This window comes from Capricornis sumatraensis, chromosome 2, assembly GCF_032405125.1.
Source record: "Capricornis sumatraensis isolate serow.1 chromosome 2, serow.2, whole genome shotgun sequence".
NCBI lineage: Eukaryota > Metazoa > Chordata > Mammalia > Artiodactyla > Bovidae > Capricornis > Capricornis sumatraensis.
The window spans coordinates 158058986-158086796 of record NC_091070.1 but is presented as its reverse complement, the minus strand read 5'-3'; the positions used below and the strand labels follow the sequence as shown (position 1 = coordinate 158086796).

At 32.9% G+C, this 27811-nt stretch overlaps 1 protein-coding gene across 1 annotated transcript in view; it reads right to left on the bottom strand.

The window, feature by feature from the left end:
- Positions 1-334: 334 nt before the first annotated feature.
- The window catches only part of ODF2L (outer dense fiber of sperm tails 2 like), a 37030-nt gene continuing 9553 nt past the window's right edge, over positions 335-27811 (bottom strand). The window contains exons 4-15 of the mRNA XM_068964069.1: positions 25702-25761; positions 25503-25574; positions 24846-24962; positions 21054-21239; positions 18547-18656; positions 17674-17809; positions 10634-10744; positions 9299-9403; positions 5577-5662; positions 5332-5494; positions 2959-3084; positions 335-801 (exon numbers count right to left, since the gene is read on the bottom strand). Of these exons, the coding sequence (XP_068820170.1) occupies positions 673-801; positions 2959-3084; positions 5332-5494; positions 5577-5662; positions 9299-9403; positions 10634-10744; positions 17674-17809; positions 18547-18656; positions 21054-21239; positions 24846-24962; positions 25503-25574; positions 25702-25761 (1401 nt within the window). The 3' untranslated portion in view covers positions 335-672. The remainder of the gene's footprint in view (positions 802-2958; positions 3085-5331; positions 5495-5576; positions 5663-9298; positions 9404-10633; positions 10745-17673; positions 17810-18546; positions 18657-21053; positions 21240-24845; positions 24963-25502; positions 25575-25701; positions 25762-27811) is intronic.

Here is a 27811-nt window from a genome sequence, read left to right as displayed (position 1 = left end):
TTCACAGGAAAGACTAAAGACCTATTCTCTATAAAGAAACAATGCATGCATGTTTTCATCTGTCGCTGTCAGTTGGCATTTAATAGAGCCATGACTTAAAATTCTATATTTAAAACCTGACAGAAATTATAATGGCATTTTAGCATATATTTGAAACAATATTAAGTACACTGAGACATTTGGCAACTTTAAAAGTATGTAATTATATCATTATTAAAAATAATATTCAGACTATTTTCTTTTATTATATTAATATATATACATGCAGCACTATAGTGTAAAACAATTACATACATTATTTAAAATCATGTATTTGGCTCATAATTGGCAGAGGTTTATTACAAATTCATTTGAATGGTGGCTATAGTCACAAAGAATGATTCTAGCTTCTTTTCTGTATATAAAATATTCTAGAAACCAAAATAAATTAAATAGATATTAATCCAGAGTTAAGTGAAGACTATCCAGCAAAAAAGGAATAGTAACATGTATCTTGTTTTAAAATTTCAATTGGATAATAAATTATGTTTCAAAAATCTTTACATAAAAGCCTAATAGCACCACTCATAAATCATAAAGTATAGCAACAGATAACATATTTATTTAATTTTTACCTAATTACTTTTTACTCACAGTAAAAATCTATTGTTTATAGAAAGTAAAGCCAAAAATTTATCCAAACATTGTTACATAAGAGGTTTTAAGAAACTGTAAATAATTCTTAATACTCTCATTTTGATTCTCTGACTTTTCAAGACTATGTTGTATTTCTTTCAAACATACTTCCTGATGTTGTGCTTTCTAAATAAAAAAAAGAAATAAAAATAGTTAATAATTACATTAATATCAAAGATAGTGATAATATACAAATTTATATATACAATATTGAATAGATGGTTTTTAATTTTTTAAAAGAAAAAAATCTTAGAGCTCACTTTTCTTTAAAATCTAGAATAAACAGAGCACATACATGGTTGATCTCTCTGTGACAGTTTGTTGTAATACACACTCACTTAACCCTAAATTATTATATATTTAATATGATTAACTTAAATAGATTTTACTTGAAACTGTCACAATTTCTATTACATTTAACATGGCATATTTTAATACTAGTTTTTGTCATTTTCTTTCCCTAAAAGGCTGACTACTTTTGCTATCTTAAAAACTGACAGAATTCTAGTTTTGATAATATGAACATTTTATTTTTAGAATCTTTTAAAAACAAAATGAACTCAATATCATATGTGGTCTTTGAGGAAAACATTTAAAATGTATTTTTAAAATATTCAGTTGTGCGTAAATTCCCAAATAGATCTGTTCACTGAAAATATCTTAGATAGACAGGCTACAAATATCACCTAGCTTCCAAGTAAAATGTAGGAACTGTGAGAAGAAAAAGCTTTTATATCCTTCCTACCAGGTGTTCAATGACACCAGCTACCTTCTGAAACTGAGCAATGCCCCCAGGGAAAGCGTAGTGGGTGGTATAGAACAACTCGCCAGGCTGAAGTCTACAAAGTCATAGAATGACTATAATGGATCTTTTGAGAAACATTGATTTTACTCAACAACTTGGAGGGAAAAATATTAATACAAATACACATATTATAAGGTAGAATGCAAAATGTACATAGATTTTAAAATGTAAGTATATAATATATTCCAAAGACATTTCAGGCTTCTTGATCTAGAGTAGGCCCCTGAGCGTCACCCTTGGGTCTGTGTATCTATTCCACCCTCTCTCTCCCTCTGAAGCACTGGGCAGAAAATCCGTAGAGGCCTGCTTCTGTGGGTGGGGCACTATGGAAGACAGCAGCATACAATTAACTATGAGACAGCCTCTCAGGGTGCTTACAATTCAGATGGAGCTAAGGCGTGTATATAAAACAAATATCTGAAACTGCCAACTGAACTGCCCCTGGGAAGGGACAGAAATAAACCCATTTATCAGCAATGTCTAAATCCAGGGTCAGAATTCTAAATTTTTACTACTGTAAAAATCATCAAGACTAACAAAACATCAGATCTTAACTTTACTTATTTTAGCAGCTTTAACCAAGTACTAGGAATATTATAACACACATACCTCATTTTAATATACTTATTTTTTAGAAGTTTCAATTATACACAGAATATCATACATTTTATAATATAACAGAAACTCTGATAGTGACTAAAAAATATTGTGAAATAAAGTGAAGGTCTGTGCTAAACTAAAGATGAGAAATGTTTTGTTCTGATTAAACTGCCATGAAACTTTGGATGGTAATAAAATTAAACTAATAATGATGGCTAAAATATTTAACTTTTGAACCTTTCAGGTTTTCAGTGGTTTACATGCTTGGGAATGAAAAAATAGTTATGGAGTCTGGCTCCTGGAAAAAATAAAAGTATTATTATTTTCTATGTCACTGTTCAGTAGATAATTTTCAACTAAGTCAATCACAACTCGTGCTAGCTTTCATATTGGTATTCTCATTTTATGACTGAGTAGACTCGAGCATCCACCTCATGTGCAGATATAACTAAACATCTAAATCATCAACTTCTAACTTCCTAAAATATAATATTCATTATTTAATACTATCAAAATCTAATCATAGTGTTTATCTTAAAAATGAAAAATCCATAATACAAAGAAACCAAGTAAATGATATCTGTAACTCTCATTAAGCATCTGTCATGTAAAAATAATATGCAGGGAAAGGGCCTGATGAGACTTTGGGGGAAATGTAATAGAAGCTACCAAGGATGCAGGATAATAATTCTTTGGCCAAATGCTGACATTTTTATTTTTATGATTTATATTATTTGTTACTTTTAGTACTATCAGTAAAGTAATAGCCTTGATTCCCTTCACTTTGTATGTTAACTGTTTAACTAAAACTCCATGGTAAGAATGTTAAATGCTAACTTATTTTTAATGAAAATACATTAAGCCATACTAATACTTACACTGTTCATTTTGCAAACAAGTTGATTTTGTTCTTCATTTTTCTTTCTAAGTTCATTTTCCAGATCTACTATTTTGACTTGTAAAGCCCTTTCTCTAGATGACATTTTCTCTATTTCTTCAGAAACCTGTAATTTTAATTGAAAGAATAAAAGAGCTAAATGTGCTTTCTTTAAGATATAATTTAAAGTCCTGACATAATTATACTGTATCTCTTCTTTCCAAATAGATATTATTTGGATATTAGACAACTTAACTAGAAAGCGTTTAAAGGTGTTCTATCTTGAGAAACACATATAGCATAAGCATGCATTCTCCTGTTTGGTATGGAAGTATCTGAAAAAGTAGCTGGAAGTGGAAGTTCCACACATGTGATGTAGGCAGGTTTTCCCCAATACTATATTTCCACAATCTGCTGAGAATAGACTTGGATGGACAGAATTGGGGGCAGGGTAGATGATATTCACACCACACACACAGACACACACAGACACACACACACACAGACACACACACACACACACACACGAGATTGGTTTTTCATTCATTCACTTCCAAAATGGTCTGAATTTGAGTTTTCGTATTTCTCTGATGGTTTATTTCAGCAGAAAGTCTAGCTTAGTGATGTTTATCCAAGGATTCAGATACATGGGAACCTATTTGCAGGAAAGGTGGGTTGGAACCACAAGAATGAAAGCGGAGGCAGAGACTAGTTCAGGAGCAAGGAGCTAGTAGGAAGGATTGTCCTCTAACCTAACTCCCACGGACTAAGTTCTAAGTTACTATAGTTATTTACAAAGATTTCTTGTACACAAATTCCAAGGGTGATTGTGAGAGAAGAATTCTAACAGGATTTGAAGCTTTGGGAGAAAGAGCCCCCAGGACAAGTATCCGTGTCCTTCACAAGGCCCTGCAGCGGGGCCAACAGCAACAGGGCAGTGGCGTGCTTCCTGCGGCAGTACAGGCAGCTCCACACTCACTGCAGCAGGAAGGAAAGGAGAGGGCAGACACACCTCTGAGGGCTCTGACTACTTCTGAGAAGGAATCTGAGAGCATCCAGCATTTCCAAGGTTCACTTAGTCTGAACCCAGGCTAAAGTCACTTCTTCTCCCACAGGTTGGGACTGAGAAACCTGGATTACATTTCTATCACTGGCAGTACATTTTACTACTCAGCTTTCATTCAATGATATGTCTTTCAAAGTCAACTTAAATAGCTTTCCCAGAGGTTAAAAAAAAGTTAAAATGTATCTATGTGACATTTAAGAGTGCAAGGGTATCAGAAGTTCTCTCACTCTTGTGGAATTGCATTTAACAGGCTTGTGAAAGACCACAGGTGGAAGAGTTCAGAGAGACATTCAAAATCTAGTGTTGGACACGTTAAGTCTGAGTTGCCTAAAAATGTTAAGAGGAGATAAATAAACAGCACAGCATACGAATTTAGATGTCAGGAAAGACAGAAGTCTGTGGCAGAGATATACTTCTGAGAGTCATCAGGGTATAGACAATCTCTTTCTAGTGTCATTCAATCCTATGAGGAAACTCATCATCCCCATTTTACCAATTAAGAAACTAAAGTCTGGAAAGTAGCTTGCCTTGGGTTGGGATATAATGTGTCAGGGCCAGAATTCAAATCCACCTCTTGTGAATTCCAAAGCCCACCTCGTGTCTTTCAAGATTACATTTTCAAATCATTTGATAAATTTACCTCTTCTTTGAGATCTTCCTGAATCATTTCTCTACATCTCCAGATTGAACTAATCCACCTGGCAGTGTCCCTTGTGTCTTCTCTACATTGTAGCAACTACTTGCTGGATGATACTGTCTGTTCACATGTTGTTTCCCTACTGAACTGTGAGTGTCCTGAGGGCTGAGGCCAGTTCTTACTCATCTTTGTATCAGAAGCACTAACAGAATGCTTCTCAACAGACAGTGAGATATTTATTAAATGCTAATCACATGGATTTAACTGGAAATTAATTCTTGTCCATATTTATTTTTACAACATTTGCCAAAAAGGAGTTAAGCTTTATAGCTCACTGAATCTCAATCAAAACCAAAAGATTCGGTAACTTGCATATCTGCTCTGGTTTCATTAAAAAAAAAAAAGGGCGATTCCTATAAAGTGTTTTCCATTCTTGCCCTTTACCCTGCCACATCACCATTTATTTAGTGAAGCAACTCCAGACCAGTAACATACCTGTTTAGCTCCAAAAGGGAAAAGTAGATAAAAAACAAAAATGTAATTGCTCCCTTCACCCTGTCATCAGGTTAAAAACAATAACTGTATGTTTGGCAAGATGAGATATCGTCTGTTTAAAAAGACGACTCTTTGGTAATCTAATTAAAACGTTTCTAAATAAAGGCCATCCGTACCTTTTGTCTTCCTTCTTCTAAAGCAGCTTCCAGCTGTCTGGCCAGTGCTGTATATTCTGCAGATTTTTCTTTAAACTTCAGATTGCTGTGCTTAAGACATTCTTCTTGGTTTGCCAGCTTCTTTTCAAGCTCTTTATTTTCTGCATCCATCTGTTCTAATTTTCTTTTTACAGAAGACATATATTTTAAAATTATAGTGTGTAGAAAAAAATGTAATACCAACTTTAAGTCAATTTAATACTTACTGTTTAAGGTTTTCACACTTTAACTGAATAAGATAATTTTCCTCTTCCAGAGAAAGCTTTGTCAGAAGATTATGATTTTCATTAACCTAAAAGAGAAAAAAGTTTTCTTGGTTATTTTCTTTATAAGTGACTTCCAGAGAAATCTACATAGTTTTTTGCTAGAACAAATATAAAAAAGAAGATGGCATAAATATTATTATCCCTACACAGAGAGACACCAAGAAATATTACAATGTTAAAAAACAAATACTTAAATTCCTGAATTTTTTAAAAAAACTATTGCTGCCTCATGGAAAATTACCTACTAAAATTTTTACTGAAAGATGGCAATTAAAACATTCTGAGTAATGTTTTATTGAAAAAGAACATGTATTTTGTTAAGTAAATGTGAAGATTTTAAACAGTAACCTCCTATTGTTGGATACTTAGGATTACTCTTACAGTTTTCTGATTCACCTACAGGCAGTGATTAATAATAGAATATCTATAAAGTTGTAACTACTGAATAAAAAACATATTTGTGAGAAGCAAAACAAAACAGATAAGCAAAGATACACTTGCCTACACCAAAACAGAATATTCTTCCCACTGCTTTAAAAGCTACGTTTAAATAATGCAGTTTTGAAAAAAAAATTTTTTCTCATATTTCAGTTAGTGTGATTTTGACATTTTCCTAGAAAGATCTCTTCTCAGGAGATAAACTCAGCAAAGTATTGTTTGGGTTCTTTTTAAAATAAATAAATTTATACTAAAAAAAAGGGGGATGATTTTCAATATTAAATCCAGATTAATCTGGAAGATAGGAACTCTTCCTAAAATTATTTCGCAAATAAAAAGATGTGCCACCACCTTTGGACATGCTTCTTTGAAAAAAAAGATGAAAAAATATTTATTAAGTGTTTACTATGTGTTAGGCATTTAATTAAGAGATGGCTATAGGAAACCCATGATCTCTCTCTTCTGATGCAGTGAAAAAGTATATGTTTAAAATATAATTGAGAGTAATCCAAATAAACTTGCACATAATTCTAACAGAAATAAATTCTAATTTTTATAAGGTAAATTACAATAATTTATCTTATCCTGACATCAAAAATATACTTGTAGGCATAGCTTTGCTCCTTCTCTCATGCTATTACTGTCCTCAAATGTCTAAATATAGATTTGTATGAATAAATTAAATTAGCAATTTTAACTACCATTTTTCATTATAAAATACTAACAAGAATAGCTTACAAAATAACACAGTATTCACAAGAAACTGACATTTTATCAACTTATTTAGATAAGAGTAAAATAATCAACCCCTGACAGGAGTGCCCTCAACTGGCGAAATTATTCCAAAGCATTCAACACGTCTAACGAAAATCAAAATGATGGCTGGACACCTGGCCCTGAAGCTCCCTAACGGTGTGTGCCTGGTCTGCACACTTTCCCTTGTGGTGCTGCAGACTCTCCTGACACTCCTGAAGCCTCTGTTCCACCGCCGTCAAGGAATCGCGGACACATTCTAACTCCTTCAGATGAGACTCCATCTGGCCTCTCATCTGAGTTGTAGCATTAGGGAAATAAGTGCAAGATCACACATTCAGCATTCATGTTTTTACTATATTAAATACTAGATATACCTGTAATATAATAAATATTTTAGGTATAAGAGTTTATAAAAAGAGATTTAACCAAATAAATAAGAATAAACTTTAAGTTCGACTGTGCTAAATAAGAATGAAAAGTGAAACTTTCTCAGTCATATCTGACTTTTTATGACCCCATGGACTGCCGTCAGGCCCCTCTGTCCATGGAATTCTCCAGGCACATTCTGCCAATCCCTTCCCCAGGGGATCTTCCCGACCCAGGGATCGAACCTGAGTCTCCTGCATGACAAGTTAATTCTTTACCATCTGAGTCACCAGGGAAGCCCACCCGCTAAATAAGAATATAGAACACAAAAGTAGGTTGTATTTTAATTAGTGTACAAAAAGTTTGTTGAGTAAATGAATATGGTGATATTAGCTTGCAGGGCGAATGTTTAAGTTACTTAGGTAAGTAAACTTTTGACTCCGTCCTGTCATTTATATGCAAGCACAGACATTACTAAGAAAGCTGGTACAGCAGTCTGCTGCTGTTCAGCCATCAATCCGAAGTGACTTTAGACTTTCGTCCAAAATTTGATCTAGAAACTCCGATATTTTGAATAAAGAAGCCTTGCTGCACTCAGTCAGAATTAGTGAGGTTTGCTGTATGTAAATTCAAAATACCTAATATCAGTAGTATTCAGGAGATTATAATTTGATCATTAATGTTACCATGTTACTAAGAACAAATCTAATTGTACTTATATTATCTCTGGGCTGCTACAATTCCTCACGGTGGCACTTTTGTAGAGATGTGACAAGAAGCAACCGTAAAAATTGCTTGAACTGATAATTAAGAAGAAATAACAAGACATAGGGCACCTAGGATATTCATAGGGAAGAAAAACAAAAGCTAGACTTTTCCCCAAGACAGGGAATACCGAGAGCTACTATGCAACATCAGGCCGTCTGGATTACAAATGATAAAATTAGAAAAATGCCTGCCTCTGGGTCCCCAAACATCTAAGAGCCCATGAGAAAGACAAGAGACTTAAAACAGTGGACAAGAAAAAGGGAGCATTTCACTTTAAAAAACAGCTTATCTGGTTTAATACCAGTAAGAAAACACTGTGACCTCACAGTATCTGGAAACCCTGCACAGGCTCCAGCCTCTTCAGCTTTTTGAACAGGTTTCTAAAATAGACTTTTATTTATAGTGTTGCCTATAAAAGAGGAGGCATTTGCATTGGTATGTCTCATGAGAAAAAGTAATCAAGAGGTATAAAATGATTTCTTCTCTGGTCTGCTAAAAATAGGTGAAAAGTAATAAGTTACACATCTGATGGGCTATCTTTCTCTCTTTTAACCAGCAAAGAATACCTGCTCTGACTGACCTCTTCTTCACATTGGTGTCTTACTCAAAATTCTCAATTCCAAGATGTGGGGACAACCCAGAGACAGTCACCTTATTACACTCAACTAACCAGTAACATGCCATGACCTCCCCAGCCGGGAGTCAGGGGTGTCAACGTCCTACAAGTTTCACTGCTTCCTTACCAAAAGCAATGAGAGAAGACCCAAAAAAGGATGCGGTTTCATTTAAAAACTTAAAAATATTCATAAAAACATCATAACTTGCCAACACTGACCTTCCCTTCATTCTTTCGCAATAGGGTGAAAAAAAAAAAAAAAAGGAAATGATTCTGGGTTCTTTTTGTTTTTAATGTTACTTTTCTTCCAAAAAAGCATTTAGAAGAGAATATTTTGGTTTTTTTATACAAAAGATTTAGTATCAGAATAAAAAAGATGAGATTAAAAATGAAAGATAGTCAACTTTGCATGAAGCTCAGTGACAACCATTTTTTGATGCTACTTAAGTCTCCTCTTGTATCAGAGAAATTAAACATTTATGTTATTTTTTAAATATTTAGGAAAAATTTTAAAAATATATTAACACATTTCAGGTCTGGAAGACACATTACTTCCTTAGAAAACAAATTGCCACAGAAATCGAGAACAGATAATTCCTAAGTCTAAACTAAAGAAAATGAAAGAATTTATATAAAATTTATATAAAAGAATTCATATGAAATTCATACAGTACAAAACATAAATAAAATATTTTATTATTTAAAATGTCAAGCCAACCTTTTTTAATTTTTTATTTTTGTTTTTTGTTATTAGGCTATTTTCTTGAAGCAAATTTTTGCATCTGCTTTTTACCATTTCAGCTGCTTCTTGCACCTTTTGTATCTGAAAATAAAAAATTTTACAGTATTTGCTTATTAGGACCATTATATGAAATAAAAAGCTAAAAATGTGAATTTAAATTTTAAAATTTCTATTTTAAACCCATTATCATTACCCTATTAGAACCATCAGTATGTTTATCTAATGTTATTCCTTCTTTAAATACAAGAATCACTCAGTGCTCTACTCTAATCCACAATCCTTTTGTGATTTACCTGTCTTTTCCCATAATACTTCTAGAATCTTCACCTGAGCTCTGAATATTAGAGAGGGACCTTCATTAGCAAGTCAATGTCACTTTAAAGAATTGGTCTCTGGTCCAAACTAGCTCCCAAAGCAACTATTTCACTCTACAAATCAAAATCTGTTAAAAAACAAAAAACCTAAGCACTTTATACAAGACCCAGAGCCAAGAATATACTCATCCACAGTATTCTTGATGGAGGGTTAAATCAGAACAACCAGCTGGAAGACCGAGATGATATTTTCAGTGAGGCATCACACAGTCCATCACAGCCTCCACTCTTACCTCCAGCAGGGATAACTGGAATATTCTAACTGAATTTTAGTCTCAACTCCAGTTTCCCATCTAAACCATGGGAATGGAGTCCTTCCTACTGACCTACATTACTTCCCTCCTTCAGCTTTAACCTTTAGTTCATTATCCTTCAATTCAAACACTCTCTTTCATGAAAATAAGGTCCTTGTTGACCAATTTGTTACCCATCATTCAAGGGCCTGCATATGTCTCATCTTTCAAATGAAGTTTTTCTTAAATACTGTATTTCTAAATCATAAGCTTTTCTATAAATTACCAATTAACACATGCTCTATTCAATATGTATGTTCTCTTCCAGGTCTTTCATGAGAATAAATATGAATTATACTTTTTAAGATGCAAAGAGGAAATATTGTGCTTTAATGACCCTTGAATGGAGTCATTATTCTAAATCAATACCATTAAAAATACAAGATGACAAATATAACTAAAATTAACTAACAATTAATTTTAGATCACTTTTAGGAATATCCAATATAAACATAGCGAATATGAATTAGGAATAAAAAGAATCATTTTATGAATTTGGGACCTTAAGAAATATCTTGAGATAAATCATATTTTATCACAATAACTCCACCTTTCCTCAGTTCTGCTTTTTTAAACCATAAACAAATACAGTGTTTAAATTATCTACCAAATTTAACAAACATTAAAATAAATGCAATGGTTACCTGAGTTTTATAAACTTCAATAAGAGTTTTCTGTTGTTTTTCTACTTCTTGCAATTCTAAGAGTTCATTTTCAACAGAGGCAATCTCATCCTTCAAAGCAGCAAGTGTAGTCTATTAAGGAATATATAAATAGATTTTATAAATCATTAGAATTCATTTGTACTTTGATGCATTAAAAATTAACTCATTTATCAACAAAGCTAATAAAATTAGCTTATTTCTGACTGCATATAATTACCATTAAAATTAAGAATTTCAAAAAGTTATTTATTAAAAACATATTTTTAAACTTTAAAAATTTATTGACATAAAAGACTTGAACAATAGAAAGACCACATTCCTGGAAGGGGGACTCAATATTATTGACATATCAGTTTTTTACAAATCAATACAACTTTAATATAATTACAACCAAAACAGTTGAGGGGAAGAAGAATATGAGAAACTTAATTTAAAATTCATATGGAAAAATAGAAGAGACTAATAAAAATTTTAAAGGATACTAAGTAGAGAATCTCAGTACTTATTAGATACTAAAATGTATGTTGTTGTTCAGTCGCCAAGTCGTGTCCGACTCTTCGCGACCCCTCTCTATATAAGACAGGGGTCTATGGAATAGAAAAAAAATACATTAAGATTATATTTATCATATGACAAAGGTTGGATTTTTAAATAAATGGGGAAAATATGGATCGCTATAATGGTAATAAGACAATCATTCATTAGGAAAAAACAGGTTAACAATACAACTTCAGCAAACATGATTTTTATATTGGTCAATTATGCATTTATTTTAATGTGTTAAATATTTTTAAAAAATTAAGCTTACACTTTTTTTCACAGAAGATTCAGGTAAAACGTGATTTAATTTTAGAATAGTAAAAACCTAACTAAGCATAAAATCATAAGACGATATCAAGAACTGTAAGAGTCTGAAATTTTTACCCTCCAAGATTACCAGTTAGCCTAGCATAGTCTCATGGATACTAGCAGAAGACACAAGACTCCTGGGTGAGTCTTATATCAGTGTTTGTGTTAGTTTCCTAAGCCTCACTTCCCCCAAAGCAATACCAAGAGGGCTGATGACACCTGTACACATAGTGAGACGTACAGAGAAGCAACTCCAAATTTAGGGAGCCCAAATCTCTTATAACAGGCAGTAAGCATGCCTTTTGGTAGAAGGAAACATTACTATCTTCCAAGGATGTTCACTATACAAACATCCTTGAAAAGATAAGTCTTTTTCTGGATCATAGTCAGTACATTGCTCCCAAGATATGCAGAAATGTGAGACTCCCAAAGGAGGCCATAAAGGAAAAAAAAAAAAAAAATATATATATATATATATATATATATATATATATATATATTATACACATACACACACATACACCTATACATACATAGATTCATGTGTATCTCCAAAATTTCAGAGCCCCTCAGAGTATTAATCAGGCTAACAAAATGTGCAAAAAAGTAAAGGATTATGACAAAAGATTAATACCCTTAATATAGAGAGAACCTTTATATAATAATTTTGAAAAAAAAAAGACATGTAAAGGATAATTAGTAGGTAATTCCAAAAGGCAGAAATGTAAATGATGAAAAATACATGAAAAAATATGCTTACCAGTTATTACAAAATGCCCTAAGCACTGGATATAATCTTTTAGTAGTGAACATAAAAAGCAAAAACCCTTCCATCATGAGCTTAATGTACTCCATGTATAGACAGACAAAAGCAAGGAGTATACAGACAAAGAAAACAAGAACAAGATGTAAGATAGATCATACATGATAGCAATATAGTAAGGACAAGTTGAGAATGGGCCACCAGGAAGGCCTCCTGAAAAAGAGACTCTGGAGTAAACACCAAAAGAATGTGCTGCCCTTTGAGGGAAGAGGCCATAGTGGGAGAAAACCTGGTCAGTTAGAGGAAAACAGAAAGAAGGCCAATGTAGCAGAAAGCAAGAAAAAGGGAAGTGTGGAAGAAGATACGGTCAGAGAGGTAATGTCAGAGGTCAAATATTATAATGCCTTGTAGATGTTTACTCTATTAACCAAGAGCAGTGGCATGATCTGAAGACGACTTACATTTTTATAGGAACTACTCTACTACTACACTGAATGCTGACTGCAGGGGCAATGGCAGAAGCAGAGGAGAGGTAGGAAGTCACTATAATGAGAGATGATGATGGGCTGAACCAGGACAATGACAGTGATGCTGCAGAGAAGTGGTTAAATTCTGGATGTATTTGAAGTAGATTTGCTGACAAACTGGATTGTAGGTATGAAAGAAAGGAGTCAAGTAATAGAAAGGATGACTGCTATTAACTGAGGCAAGGGAAACTTTGTAGGATGAACCATACTGAAGAATACAGGAGCTCTATTTTGGACATGATAACTTTGAGACATCTATGAAATATCCAAGAGGAAGATTTCAAGTAAGCAGTAGAATACATACATAATATGTCTGGAATTCAGGGCCAAGGTCTAGGCTAGAGATACAGATTTGAGTGCCCTCAGGATATAGACGGTATCTAAATCCCCAAAATTAGGTAAGATCACTTATCAAATTTCGAGAGATTTGTTTTAAAATTGTCAAATGTTGCCAAAAGTATAAGGACCTGTTTATGATGGGTGATTTTGAAATATATAATATCAAAATTAAGAATGGGTCTTTCATTTGACCATATAATTCTACTTCCAGAAATTTATCCTCAAAATATATATACATATATATATATATATGCAAAAAAGACTAAAACCATCCACATTTTTATTTATAATAGCAAAAAAATCTGAAAGTAATCCAAAATCCCCCCAAATTATATATATGCTAAAATAGTAATTTCATTTCTTTCATTTGTGAGATCATAGGTAATTTTTAGATTTATCCTTTTGTGCTTTTCTGTTTTTCAAACTTTCTATAATGAACAAATAGAACTTTGTAAACCTCCAAATAATTTTTGTTGTTTTTAATAGAGGAGGTCACTGGGCCTTGGAAACAGTATCAGCTAGTATCATCTTCATTTGAAACTAAAATCTAAAATTATTCTGAAATAAGAGAAAGTAACAAAATACAACACCTAGACAATTTTACATTGTATATAACATATGCCAAATATACATGGATGTTTTTCCTTGAATAAAATTCAGAGAAAAATGTGTAAAAATACATATTTTTGATTTATTAATAGAATATGATAATATTTAAACTTTAACTCAATGATTTTTTATGTAATTAAAAACCATACATATAATTAATGAAATATCCTAATTTCCTCTCTGAAGGGTATTAAGGAAATTAAGAAAATATAAACATAATCAATAAAGCTGCTTCCTCTTCTAGGATAGAATTCATTCAAAAGAATAATATACTTAGGAATAAATTTGCCAAAAGAAACAAAAGTCCTGTGTATAGAAAACTATAAAACACTTATGAAAGAAATCAAAGATGACACAAATAGATGGAGAAATATACCATGTTCTTGGATTGGAAGAGTCAGTACAGTGAACATGAGTATACTACCCAAAGCAATCTGTAGATTCAATGTAATCCCTATCAAACTATCAATGGTAATTTTCACAGAACTAGAACAAATAATTTCACAATTTCTATGGAAACACAAAAGACCCTGAATAGCCAAAGCAATCTTCAGAAAGAAGATTGGAGGAGTCAACGTTCCTGACTTCAGACTATACTACAAAGCTACAGACATCAAGACAGTATAGTTCTGGCACAAAGACAGAAATTTGGATCAATGGAACAAAATAGAAAGTCTAGAGATAAATCCATGCATGTATAGATGCCTTGTCATTGACAAAAGAGGCAAAAATGTACAATGGAGAAAATATAGTCTCTTCAACAAGTGGTGCTGGGAAAACTGATCAACTACCTACAAAAGAATGAGACTAGAACACTTTCTAATACCGTACACAAAAATAAACTCAAAATGGGTTAAAGACCTAAATGTAAGACCAGAGACTATAAAACTCTTAGAGGAAAACATAGGCACAACACTCTCTGACATAACTCTCAGCAAGAACCACTATGACCCACCTCCCAGAGTAATGGAAATAAAAACAAAAATGAACAAATGGGACCTAATTAAACTTAAAAGCTTTTGGAAACTATAAGCAAGGTGAAAAGACAGTCCTCAGAATGGGAGAAATAATAGCAAACAAAACAGCTGACAAAGAATTAATCTCCAAAATATACAAGCAATTCATATAGCTCAATACCAGAAAAATGAACAACCCAATAAAAAAATGGGCAAAAAACCTAAACAGACATTTCTCTAAAGAAGACATACAGATGTTTAATAAACACAAGAAAAGATGCTCAACTTCACTCATTATTAGAGAAATGCAAATTAAAACTACAATGATGCATCATCTCATGCCGGTCAGAACAGAATCGTCAAAAAGTCCACAAACAATAAATGCTGGAGAGGCTGTAAAGAGAAAAGCGAACCCTCTTTCACTGTTGGTGGGAATGTAAACTAGTACAGCCACTATGGAGAACAGTGTGGAGATTTCTTAAAAAAATTGCAAACAGAACTGCCATACAACCCAGCAATTCCACTGCTAGGCATATACCCACAGGAAACAAGAACTGAAAGAGACACATTTCAGACACATTTCAGTACCCCAGTGTTCACTGCAGCACTATTTACAATAGCTAGGACATGGAAGCAACCTAGACGTCCACTGGTAGATGAATGGATAAGGAAGTTGTGGTACATATATACAATGGAATATTACTCAGCTATAAAAAGAAACATATTTGAGTCAGTTCTAATGATGAACCTGGATGAACCAGAGCCTATTATAGAGTGAAGCAAGTCAGAAAGAGAAAGACAAATTATACTAACACATATGTTTGTATATTAACACATGTATATGGAATTTAGAAAGATGGTACCAATGATCCTACCTGAATGGCAGCAAAGAAGACACAGATGGAAAGAACAGACTTTTGGACTTAGTGGGAGAAGGCGAGGGTGGGATGATTTGAGAGAATACCATTGAAAGATGCACATACATTACCATATGTAAAACAGATGACCAGTGCAAGCTCAAGGCATGAAGCAGGGCACCCATAGCTGATGTTCTGGGACAACCCAGAGGGATGGGGTGGGAAGAGAGGTGGGAAGGGGATTCTGGACAGGGGGACACATGTATACCTGTGGCTGATTCATGTTGATGTACGGCAAAATCCATCACAATATTGTAAAGTAATTATCTTCGAATCAAAATAAATTAATAGGAAAAAAAAGAATTTGTTCAATAAATATTGAATGAGAACTAACTATATGTCACACCTCCCCAAGGCATCCTCTGCATAAAGGATGGGAGTTTCTGAGGAAAGATTTATCCTAATTGAGGAGATTTTGGGAAGAAGGAGCATTAAACTGAACTTTAAAGAAAAGGTAGGATTTAAATGTCTGACGCAGGATACAGCATGCTTGGGGCTGGTGCATGGGGATAACCCACAGAGATGTTATGGGGAGGGAGGTGGGAGGGGGTTTCATGTTTGGGAACACATGTAAGAATTAAAGATTTTAAAATTAAAAAAATTAAAAATAAAAATAAAAATAAAAAATTAAAAAAAAAATAAAAAATAAATAAATAAATAAATAAATAAATACTTGAGAAAAAAAATTCCAAACTGTAAAAATAGTAAAACTATAGGGATAGAGGAAAATATGAACAAACTGCAGGAAATAAGGAGTATTCATATTTGGCTAGAGCTCAGGATCACTTGGAGAAGGTAATGGCACCCCACTCCAGTACTCTTGCCTGGAAAATTCCATGGACGGAGGAGCCTGGTAGGCTGCAGTCCATGAGGTCACCAAGAGTTGGACACGACTGAGCGACTTCACTTTCACTTTTCACTTTCATGCACTGGAGAAGGAAATGGCAACCAATTCCAGTGTTGTTGCCTGGAGAATCCCAGGGACGCGGGAGCCTGGCAGGCTGCCGTCTATGGGGTCGCACAGAGTCGGACATGACTGAAGTGACTTAGCAGCAGCAGGATCACTAGAAGGCTCCATTATCTAGTCTTCCTTGCAACTAGAGGAAGCCATATATTAATACCTAAATAAGGAGAAGAATCAAGTGGTATGGAACTTTCAGGAAGTCTCCATAAAGAGGAGGAAATGGGGAAAAGGGGAGAGATAATTCATCTTTTGTTTCCCTCCATCCTGTTGTTTGAATCTTGGATATATAATGGATGGTGCCCCATCACCCATTTGAATGGCAGGGTAGAGAGCTAAAAAGTAGCTCAGTTCTCTGATGCCACTCTGGTTTTGAGCTGCCAATTTTCACCTTTTTTCCCATAAACAGATTTTTTCCTGTCTTCTATTTACTGTCCTCCAAAAACAGCATTAAAGAACTGAAAATGATGTCATCCTCTTTAGTCAGGTCTCATCAGGTTACACATATCTATGAGTGGGAACTCAAATGTCCTTTTTCTCAGGAAGTATAAAAGCTTCTACATCTTTTCTCTGGTACATAAAAACTCAATTGTCCCTCAGATTTGATTAAGTTGGAAAATTCTTTCCAGTTATGAAGCAGCCAAAAATATATATTTTGGTTTCAAAGGACCAAGCCTGAGGCTATATCCTATCATAACCATGACACCTAGAAATAATCTTATGCATTAAAGTTAATGTAATTTTGGAGATTCACCTGAACTGCTAAAATTGGAGAATAAACAAATTCTCTTAGGTTGAGACAAAGAGACAGTTATTCAGCTTCGTAAGTCTTATTCAGTACTACTGAAAACAATTTTTACAGGTATCTGTGTATACAACTGTAAACATTCAAATATATAAGTATTGTCCATATATATGTATGTAAAGATACAAAGATATAGTTTTAGAATTACTTATTATAATGATATTCTAAACCTCTGAGAAACAAAAGATAATGATACAACAGCATACTTCTAAACATGTTGTTACTTCAAGCTACTTCTACAAAGGACCAAGTTGTCCTCATACAACATGATATACATATACACAAACACATACCTTTAATTTTGTGTTCTCAAGATTCAGAGTTTCATTTTCATATTCAATTGAGTGAAGTTTTCTAAGAATTTCTTCACATGAAATTTTTCCATGCTCTTCCATTTTCTTCAGATCTTCCAAAAGATTAATGATTTGCCTTTATAAAAGCCATAGAAATTTTCATTCAAACAATATGTATCTTAAGTGTGCTTCTGAAGTTATTCTTTGTAAAGTACAGTTTCAAAAGTTAATCACACTCAGAACAAAGGAAATAGGAAATCATAATCTATAAGGTTACTTCTACCTGAGTAACTGATTAGAAATAATTATCCATTGATGACACTAATGAAAAACAATATTCTCTTTGCTAGTTAGTCAAACATCTAAACTATGGTCCACAGGTGGGCCTGTCTTTCTGTCACTCATACATGCATACACACACACACACAATTTTGGGAAAGAGTTAAATAAAAGGATCAAGTGAGATAATAAATAATCTTTAGAAGCAAATAATATACACTTTTCAATTAAAAAATTGAAGAAAATATACAGAAAGTAAAACATTCAAAAGCAAATGTATAGTTCTTTATTGTTAACTTATTAATAATAAATAACAAAATATAAAACATATATATTTTTACTCAGATTTTCTGTTATGCATTTAAGATACCTTAAGGATCAATAATTTGTGAATAAAAATGCATTTTAATGGGTAATAATTTTTAATTGTATTTTTAAAGTAGAGTAAGAAAAGTTTATAAATTATAAATAGCAAACATAGCAAATCAGACAATAGCTTTACCATATGTAATTCATAGGAACCATATATAAACTACTCAAAGAGGAAAGAACTGAAAACATTTCTTATAAATAGTAAAGACACTTTTTTCTTACTTTTTCATTGTTTCGATCTGAACTTCCAACTCAGTTTTCTCTATTACTATTTTCTCATAATGACTTTTCCAGGCATTGGAAGCTGAAACTGTTTCAGACAACTTGGCTTCCTAAAAAATACATAAAGTACTCATCTTGTAATTTAATAACACTAGTTTTGTTCTAAAAAAAAATACATTATTAACAAGGAAACACTCATCCTATATTATGGAACTTTTGTTACAGAAAATTTCAGTATACAAATCTGAACACAGGAAAACTTTAAAGTAAATTTTAATAATGACTTTATAATACTATTACTTTATATGCATATAATAACAGTCCCAACTTAACATTTTAAGGATGTTAATGGAGCTATTTTTAAAAAATGTTTCATAATTACTGACGATAATTCCCTCCTTTATATTTACTGAACTCTTGTCTTTCTCTGACTTCTTTCACTTAGAAGAATACCCTTCAAGTCCATCCATGTTGTTGCAAATGGCAAAAGTTCATTTTTATGGCTGAGTAATATTCCTGTGTGTGTATACACCACATCTTCTCTATCCAGTCATCTGTTAATGGATACTTAGGTTGTTTTCATATCTTGGTTATTACAAATAATGTTGTTATGAACTTTAGGCTGCATATCTTTTTGAATTAGCTTTTTGGGCTTTTTTGGATAAATATACAGGAATGAAATTGCTGGGTCATATGATAGTTCTATGCCAAGCTATTCTGTATAGAGCACCCTACTGACTCTCAACAAATAACTGTCAAATGAATCTACTCTTTACAAATTCACCCAAAGAGCTGTAGCCATTGTACCCCCTCTCTAAAGAAAGACAAATTCACTAGAATGACAATGGTGCCAATAATTACTAATCAGAAGACTTAGAAGTAGTGATATGAGCAGTTTACATTTATTGGGTGCTTCCTTCTTTCCTATCACTGAACAAGTGTTTATTCAACATCTACTATGTGTGAGACATTTTCTTTTACATTTTTACAGTAATATTTTTAATGTATTTAAAAAAGACTAGTATTGTTTTTATATTACATGTAAATGAATATTAATATGCATTATGAAGGATATGTTGGGCAATTATACTAGAATATAAATTAAGATATTTAGAAATTTTGCCTATAAAATAAATCCTAAGAAAAAAATTTAAGACATTGATGTGATTAACTGTTGTGGGGCTATTTCAAAAGGAGTAGTCAAGGAAGGCCCCTGTGAAGAGATATCAAGTAAAAAGATAGCAAAATGATTTTTAAAACAATCAGCTATTACAGAACCTGAAGAACATTACAGTCAGAGGCAAGAGCATAGAACAGTGAAACAAACACACTAACCGCATTAGAGGAATAGAAAGGTTAATGTGGCAAAAATGCAGTCGGACAGACACTGTGATTTGACATTTTCTCATGTATTCCTATATGAGACAGGCAGTATTATTATCCCCTATTTTATAGATAAAGAACCTAAAGCTTAGAGAGGTTAAGTACCTTACCCAAAGTCACCAGGTTAATAAGTGGCCAAGTCTTCCTATACTATGATCTGGGGCATGAGTGACATGGTGCTAGTTAAAAGAAAATCCCAAGAATTTTAATGACTCAATTAGTTTTTAACACACAGGAATATTTTCCGGCATTCAACTAGCCCTTCAGCCTTACAGATTTTGCACTTAGTCCTCAAGTCTTTTATCTAATTTAATTCTTCTGAATGTAGGTTAAATATTAAAGAGTTTTAAAATGTTCACAGTTGAGCTTATAAAACATTAGGTTGTTTTGCTTATATAAGCATTTATGCAAGTCTGTTTTCAGTTCATTCATATCTAAGTTCTTAAGAGATGGGATACCAATGATACTTTAAAAGAGTAAATATTTTATTATTTGGTAATTGAATAAACATAATTCATCAAAAACAAAGCACTAAGTCAATTTTCAACTTTGTTAATAAACCCAAAGATAACTTTCACATGGTGGGTTTACATCAGCACATGTATTTAAATACATTATGGATTTTAAGTGAAGTGAATTACTGAATAAAGTCATATGGTCTAATAATACAAATCAGTATTTCCCAAACTGGTATTCCTCAGAGTCAGTTCCAAGAGTTACTTTGTGAATAAAAGAATTCTGCAGCTAACTAAGTGGTGGAGAACTCTGAATTCAATACCCTCCTTGACATTGAAGGCCTTCTCAGGGCCTTTGTTAATGTACTTTAATTTAATGTTAATATGCCATGTAAATTTCCAAGGGTGAATATGTATGAAGTGGTACAACCCATAGTTAATCACAGATGCTTTGGGACTTACATATCCTTTAAATAAAGTCCCAAGGAAATGCTGATGTAATTCAAAACGTAAATTTGTCAGTTTATGTAATCTTTCAAAATAAAGAATAAAGCAAAATTAGTATGAGTAAAGTTTTTCTAACAAGATAATTATACTAAGCGTTAGGAAGTTAAGTACATAAACTAAGCACATAAAACAATTCTTTAAGGAAGAATGTATATAACTCACCTGCTCTCTAATTTGGGAAGTAAGGTTTTCCACGTCTCCAGTAAAATGTTCAATCCTTTGTTTGTAAATTTTAGATGCCTTTTTCAATGCGATAGTTTTTTGCCTACTTGATTCTTTCATTGCTACAGCCTCATACTTACTCTTTTTCAACTGCAAATTCCATTCTGATATTTGGGTTTCTAAACTCTAAAAAATATCAGCAGTAGTTAAGTTATTTTAGAATGCCAATACTGACATAAACATTGTTAAAATATGTAAGTAATCTTCCACATAGAATTTATGAAAAAGACTAATAAGTTTAGTAAAAAGCGAAACAGTGAAGAAAGGTGATTTCACCAATGTTTATTTGTAACCAGTTATACAGTGCAAATTTATTTATTTTTTTAGTGCAAATTTAGAATGTATAAACCTATATAAAACTAATACTACTCTTACTAAGAAGCTAATACTGGTGATTATGGCAGAAACACTAATTCCCTTAATACCTTTTTGATTAACTAGAATTTTTTTTTAATTTCACATCTAGAATATTATATATACCACTCACTAGTTACTGCAAATCAAAAAAAAAAAAGTAATTAAGCCGGAGACAATTCAAACAGTATGTACATAAAGCTCAAAGGAATCAGTAGCTCCCCAAATATATTAGGACTCTAGTTCAAATTATAAATGCTTAAAGGATATATAATCAAAATCTATAGATCATGAAGAGTACAGATGAGATAAACAAAAACTTATTTGCTATATTTTAATTTACTAGAATTAAGGGGGAAGTCTTGACATTTGAAAGAGTTACATCAAAACAATGAAAGTACTAATTGGCCAGTAAGCAGTAAATTTATTGAAGCTATTATTCTAAGACCACACAGGGTTCGAGAAACGACCACCAGATTAGTAAGAGTCATGAAGGGTAAAAAGATGTTTGGTTATCTTTTTACTCAAAGGTAAGGCATGTTTTTATCCACTGAGTCTGATAATGTTAATTGACATAACTCCTTACATATCTTTTGGGGATATAACTAAACACAGAATATTAGGTTGGGTCGATGATGAATATGATTTAGTGTGATAACTCATGTTTTCATTTCAAATTATCTTAAAACTTCGTATTTTAAAGCATCTGAGTTCTAAGAACTTAAAGACTTAAGGTTTTACTGTTTCTACCTTTCTTAAAAGTTGTGTGTTTCTGAAAATAATGCAAAATTATTAAAGAATTTAAGTTTTAGTCTTCCATTTCCTGGGCAATCATTTTAATAAAAAAAGAAAATAGGAGTTACTGTAAATGATGGAGCTTTTCTACCTTATGATCAACAAAAAACTACACTTAACTTTCAGTAAAAATGAGTTTAAGAGATACATCTTAAACAAGATCCAAAGGCTTGATCTCTTTGAAAAGTAACTTCACAAACTAACAGAAGAAGCAAAACATTCTTAGTCTTTAAAAATCTCTATAAACTAAAAAATCCCATTATATAAGTAGTTGGGGAAAACAAACTGCAATATAGTTAAGTCAGCTTTAGAGAAAGGAAGAACCCTCCCCAACCCAAGAAAAACCGCTGTACTTTCTCTAAAATACCACACGGTGTCATCATCACATCATGAATGACAGGCACACATCACTAAGGGTGAAATAGATTTTTTTTGAACATGGATCCACAGGACTTTCTTACTAGATTATCAAATTCCATGCTCAACCACTATTAGGAAGTGTGCTGAAACTATCAAATTATTTTTATAGTTTCAAAATAACCCCATCAGTCATTTGCCAAATGAATGGATATATATTTTAAACCAACTATTTGCCTTTTCCTTTTTCCAAAGAATTATACTTGCAGTATATTATAAAGATAATTATTCTGTCTCTTCTAAAATGTGAAAATCTTCTAACTTTAACTGACATACTTTAAAGATCTAGAAAGAAAAATGAGTTCAAAGTATTTTCAAGGTAGTTCTCAAGGAATTAAAATGTAACTAAAAAATTTAAAAGACCCAATAAAATTGTTGAGTCATCCATCAACAGAACTAAAAAAAATGAGATTTATGTTGACAAACTGAGTTAGTTCACTGTGCATGCATTCGTTAAAAAAACACAACAACAAAACTTGTCAACCCTAAATAAATTTCAAAACTGTGTTAGAAGGAATGTAAAAAAAAATCCATGAGCTAATTCAACTTCTAATTATTTCTAAATAATAGAATTTTGTAAAAGAATGTAAACTCAAAGTAATAGACAGGTGAATGTGATGGCAAAATCTTTAGGATTTTATAGCTTTATATTTGCTCTCCTGCTGCTGCTGCTAAGTCGCTTCAGTCATGTCCGACTCTGTGCGATTCCATAGACAGCAGCCTATCAGGCTCCGCCGTCCCTGGGATTCTCCAGGCAAGAACACTGGAGTGGGTTGCCATTTCCTTCTCCAACACATGAAAGTGAAAAGCGAAAGTGAAGTCACTCAGTCGTGTCCAACTCTCAGCGACCCCATGGACTGCAGCCCACCAGGCTCCTCTGTCCATGGGATTTTCCAAGCAAGAGTACTGGAGTGGGGTGCCATTGCCTTCTCCGATTTGCTCTCCTAAATATCATGAATATAAAAAGGAACTGTCAAATTTAACCTTAAAAAATTTTTACTATTTCATTTTTAAACTAAAGAAACTATTTTCAAGAACTTCCCCAACTGCTATTTAAGGACATAATTTTTTTTTTTTTTAAAAAGACAAATCGTAGTAGATAATCTGAGATGTTAAATTACATGTATTCTCTTATATTTACCATAACAGAGCAGTACAATTTCAACTCTAGTTCATCTCCAGTGCCCTAAGACACGGACGCAAAGAACACAGGGAATCTCTGGGGGAAAGTGCTAAAAAGCACCTAAAGGCAGACAAAAGACAAGATTTATGTCTCACATAAGTCTGATTAATGTCTCTTTCATGGGCAAAAGCTTTTTGCCACTAAAGGAAAAAACAACCTTCAATATGCATCGTGAAAAACATGTGCCTGGGCTACAGGCATCTGCCATGATTCAGGAAGATAAAAGCAAACAGAAATCCAGCACAGAAGTCCTCACACTCAATGGGGTTTTGTCTTTGTACACTTCTCTTTCAAAAGTGGCAACACTGCTTCTTTTCCTTTGGCAAAAATGACAGTAGATCCAGTTAGCTTGTGTCATACCATAGCAACCTCAAACTCTCACCTCAAAGTGACTGTGAGGCTTCCACAAGAATATTTAAACTATGCAGTTTAAACCAGAGAATTCCTCTTAATTTCCCTGCTAAAAAAGCTGTATAACGGGTTACTTGATTATCTAAACACCAATGCTAGGTTACCTGATCTTAATGTTATTATCATTAGTAACAAAAACAATATAATAAACATTATTGTGTCATTCAATAAGTGCAAGAGTATTTAAGTATATTATAGGCACATAAAAGGGATGACTGTATACCAAATATTAATAGCTTCAGTATTTTTAAGTTTTTTTAATTTTCTCTTATATTTAATAGCTTTTCCAAATAAATATAATTTAACTAATAATAGGAGAGATTTTTTTAAGTAATTCAATCTTTACAAATTCTTCCTAGATCGGTACTAAAGAGAGATAGCATTTTCATATTAGGATCTGGAGCCAAATCTTTAGAAAGACCAGAAATGTTAAGATTTGCCTCAAATATGGATTTCCCATGGCGACACTTAACCTGAATTCTTTCAAAACCACTAAATTCCAGAATTAAGACTATACTGTCATTCATTACTTTTAGCACTTAAAACTATAAAAATGGATGAGTATTTATAACCTTTATGTGTTCTTTTAATTTATCATTCTCTGCTTCCTTTTTATGAATTTGGGACTGCAGTCGTTCATGTACTACTTTCACTGATTGTGAAAAACGTCTTGCTTTCAAAGCATTTGCCTAGAAGAGAAAATAAAACAAAAATGTGTTATTTGATGTATTTCTCTACAATATTAAACTTTACAGTACTTGGATATTATCTAAAAATTTGCTAAAGAGCAAAGTACAACACTCCCATTACGAATGGATTTTATATAAAATCAAGGGGATGTTTTCTACTCCCCTTTTTAATTTAATAACTCCTAATTATCTCTTGTTACAAGTTCCTATCTATCCTCCTAAGTAAAATCATGGATATGTCTAAAATGATCCTACAAATACAGAAATACCTTAATTTATACTAAAACTGAAATATATATTTATACATAGGATCCTGACTTATGCCAAGTACCCCGAATGAAGCATCATAAAAATCTAAAAGAAAAAACAACTTTAGAAAATTAGGATATTATATTTGATATAAAACTGGGGGAAGTGTCCAAATAACCTAAAAAACGTTGTGTCTATTTATGAGGATAAATAGGAGGCCAACATGGAAAGAAGGTAAAGAAGGAGTCAATATTAAGAAAATATGATGAATTAAGGTCAAAATTTGCTTACCTTTTCATTCTGAAACAAAGAAGAAAGTTCTTGGATATAGGTCTCCTTTTCAAGTACTTTGTTCTTAAGATTCTTCAATAAATAAAATGTAAAAGTTAGAAATATCACAACTTGGGTAATGTTGGCTAATTTTATAAAACTGACCAGCATATAAACAAAAAAATTCAGAAAACTAGACTTCCAAGCATAAAAGACTTACAATGTTTTCACTTTCATTATCAGTTAGTTTCTCTAACAAGTTGAATAAACTTTCCCCTCTCTGTGGAAAAAAGAAGTTATAAATCAGTGTTCACAAGCTATATTTCTCTACACAATAGCAGAAAGTGGATTAAGCATCACTTAAGCCCCAGGATTTCTTTGGAGGGAATGATGCTGAAGCTGAAAACTCCAGTACTTTGGCCACCTCATGCGAAGAGTTGACTTACTGGAAGACTCTGATGCTGGGAGGGATTGGGGGCAGGAGGAGAAGGGGATGACAGAGGATAAGATGGCTGGATGGCATCACTGACTCCATGGACGTGAATCTGAGTGAACTCCGGGAGTTGGTGATGGACAGGGAGGCCTGGCGTGCTGCGATTCATGGGGTCGCAAAGAGTCAGACACGACTGAGCGACTGAACTGAACTGAACTGAAGAAACTAATGTGGCGCAGCATATAGTGGTGACCACAGCTGTCTTCCAAGGAAATTAATATGGACAACTACTATGCGTAGTTCAGCTTTTTAAAGTTAAAAACCAGAAAGATTTTTGCTTAAATGTTCCAAATCAATTTTTGTCCACAATTTATAAAATTAATTTCTAAATAATGCCTCATAAAGTACAAGCCAATGACATAAAAATCACAAGAACCTTGTATACAAAGGAGGCTCACAATGCTTTTTGTAAACAGGTAAAAATTTTAAGCAGTCTAAAGTCTAGCAAAAAGAAATGTTTTAAAGAATTATAGCAAATCAATAAAAGAATTCCATGTAGATATTTTAAATGAGAATGCAGAGAATATTTATTCACTTTGAGGGTCACACATACCATATTATTCTATTTATATAAAATATCAGGGCTTCCCTGATAGCTCAGTTGGTAAAGAATCCGCTTGCAATGCAGGAGACACTGGTTCGATTCCTGGGTCAGGAAGATCCACTGGAGAAGGGATAGGCTACCCACTCCACTATTCTTGGGCTTCCCTTGTGGCTCAGCTGGTAAAGAATCTGCCTACAATGTGGGAGACCTGGGTTTGATCCCTGGGTTGGGAAGACCCCTGGAGAAGGGAAAAGCTACCCACTCCAGTATTCTGGCCTGGAGAATTCCATGGACTATATAGTCCATGAGGTCACAAAGAGTGGGACACAACTGAGCGACTTTCACTCACTTGATAAAAAAATATGTGAAATGAGCAAATCCATAGATACAGAAAAAGCAGATAAGGGACAAAGAAAGGGTAGATGGGGATGAGAAGCAAAATTCTAAAGGGCAAAGGGTTTCTATTTGTAGTTACGAAAATGCTCTAAGGCTGATGGTGATAACTATACAATTCTGTGAATATACCAAAAATCACTGAATTGCACACTTTGAACCAGTGAACTGTATGGTATGTGAATTAGATCAAAATAAAACCATTAAGAAAGGAATATATAAATGCATAAATAAAAATGAATACAAGAGCTTAAATTCCAAGAGTTTTTTTTATAGTAATCAACTGAAATCAAGTAAAACAAATAATGAAAGTTCTTGAAATTGAAAAGAAAAAAATATATTTTCTATAAAATATGCTGCTTTCATGTAAAACTACCCATGAAACACTGAAAGTGGGGGTTAATGATTGTCATTTCAAACAAAAATTCAAGAATCATTTCCATTTCAAATATACCAATATTTTAATTTCTACAGTTCAAGAACCAATATACCCTTCGAGTGAGAAATATCACTATTGAAATAGTGCTTAGTATTTCTTACTTGTTGATATTCTGTCTTTCTAAGATGTTCTAAAGTTTGTTTTACACGCTTAAGTATCTAATTCTATTGTTAATATTTCCATCTGTTTAGAAATTTTCAAATTGGATGCAGAAAAGATTAGCCTGACAAAATATAAGAGCCACAAACACATTTTAAGACATTGCATTAAGACACTCTAAAATGTAATGCTACTATTAGCAAAGAATACTTTTTCCCAGTAAAAAAAATCATTCTTTTGCACATGTTGCTGTTGTTTAGTCACTAAATCATATCCAACTCTTTGCAACCTCATGGACTGTAGCCCACAAGGCTCCTCTGTCCATGGGATTTTCCAGCCAAGAATACTGGAGTGAGTTGCTA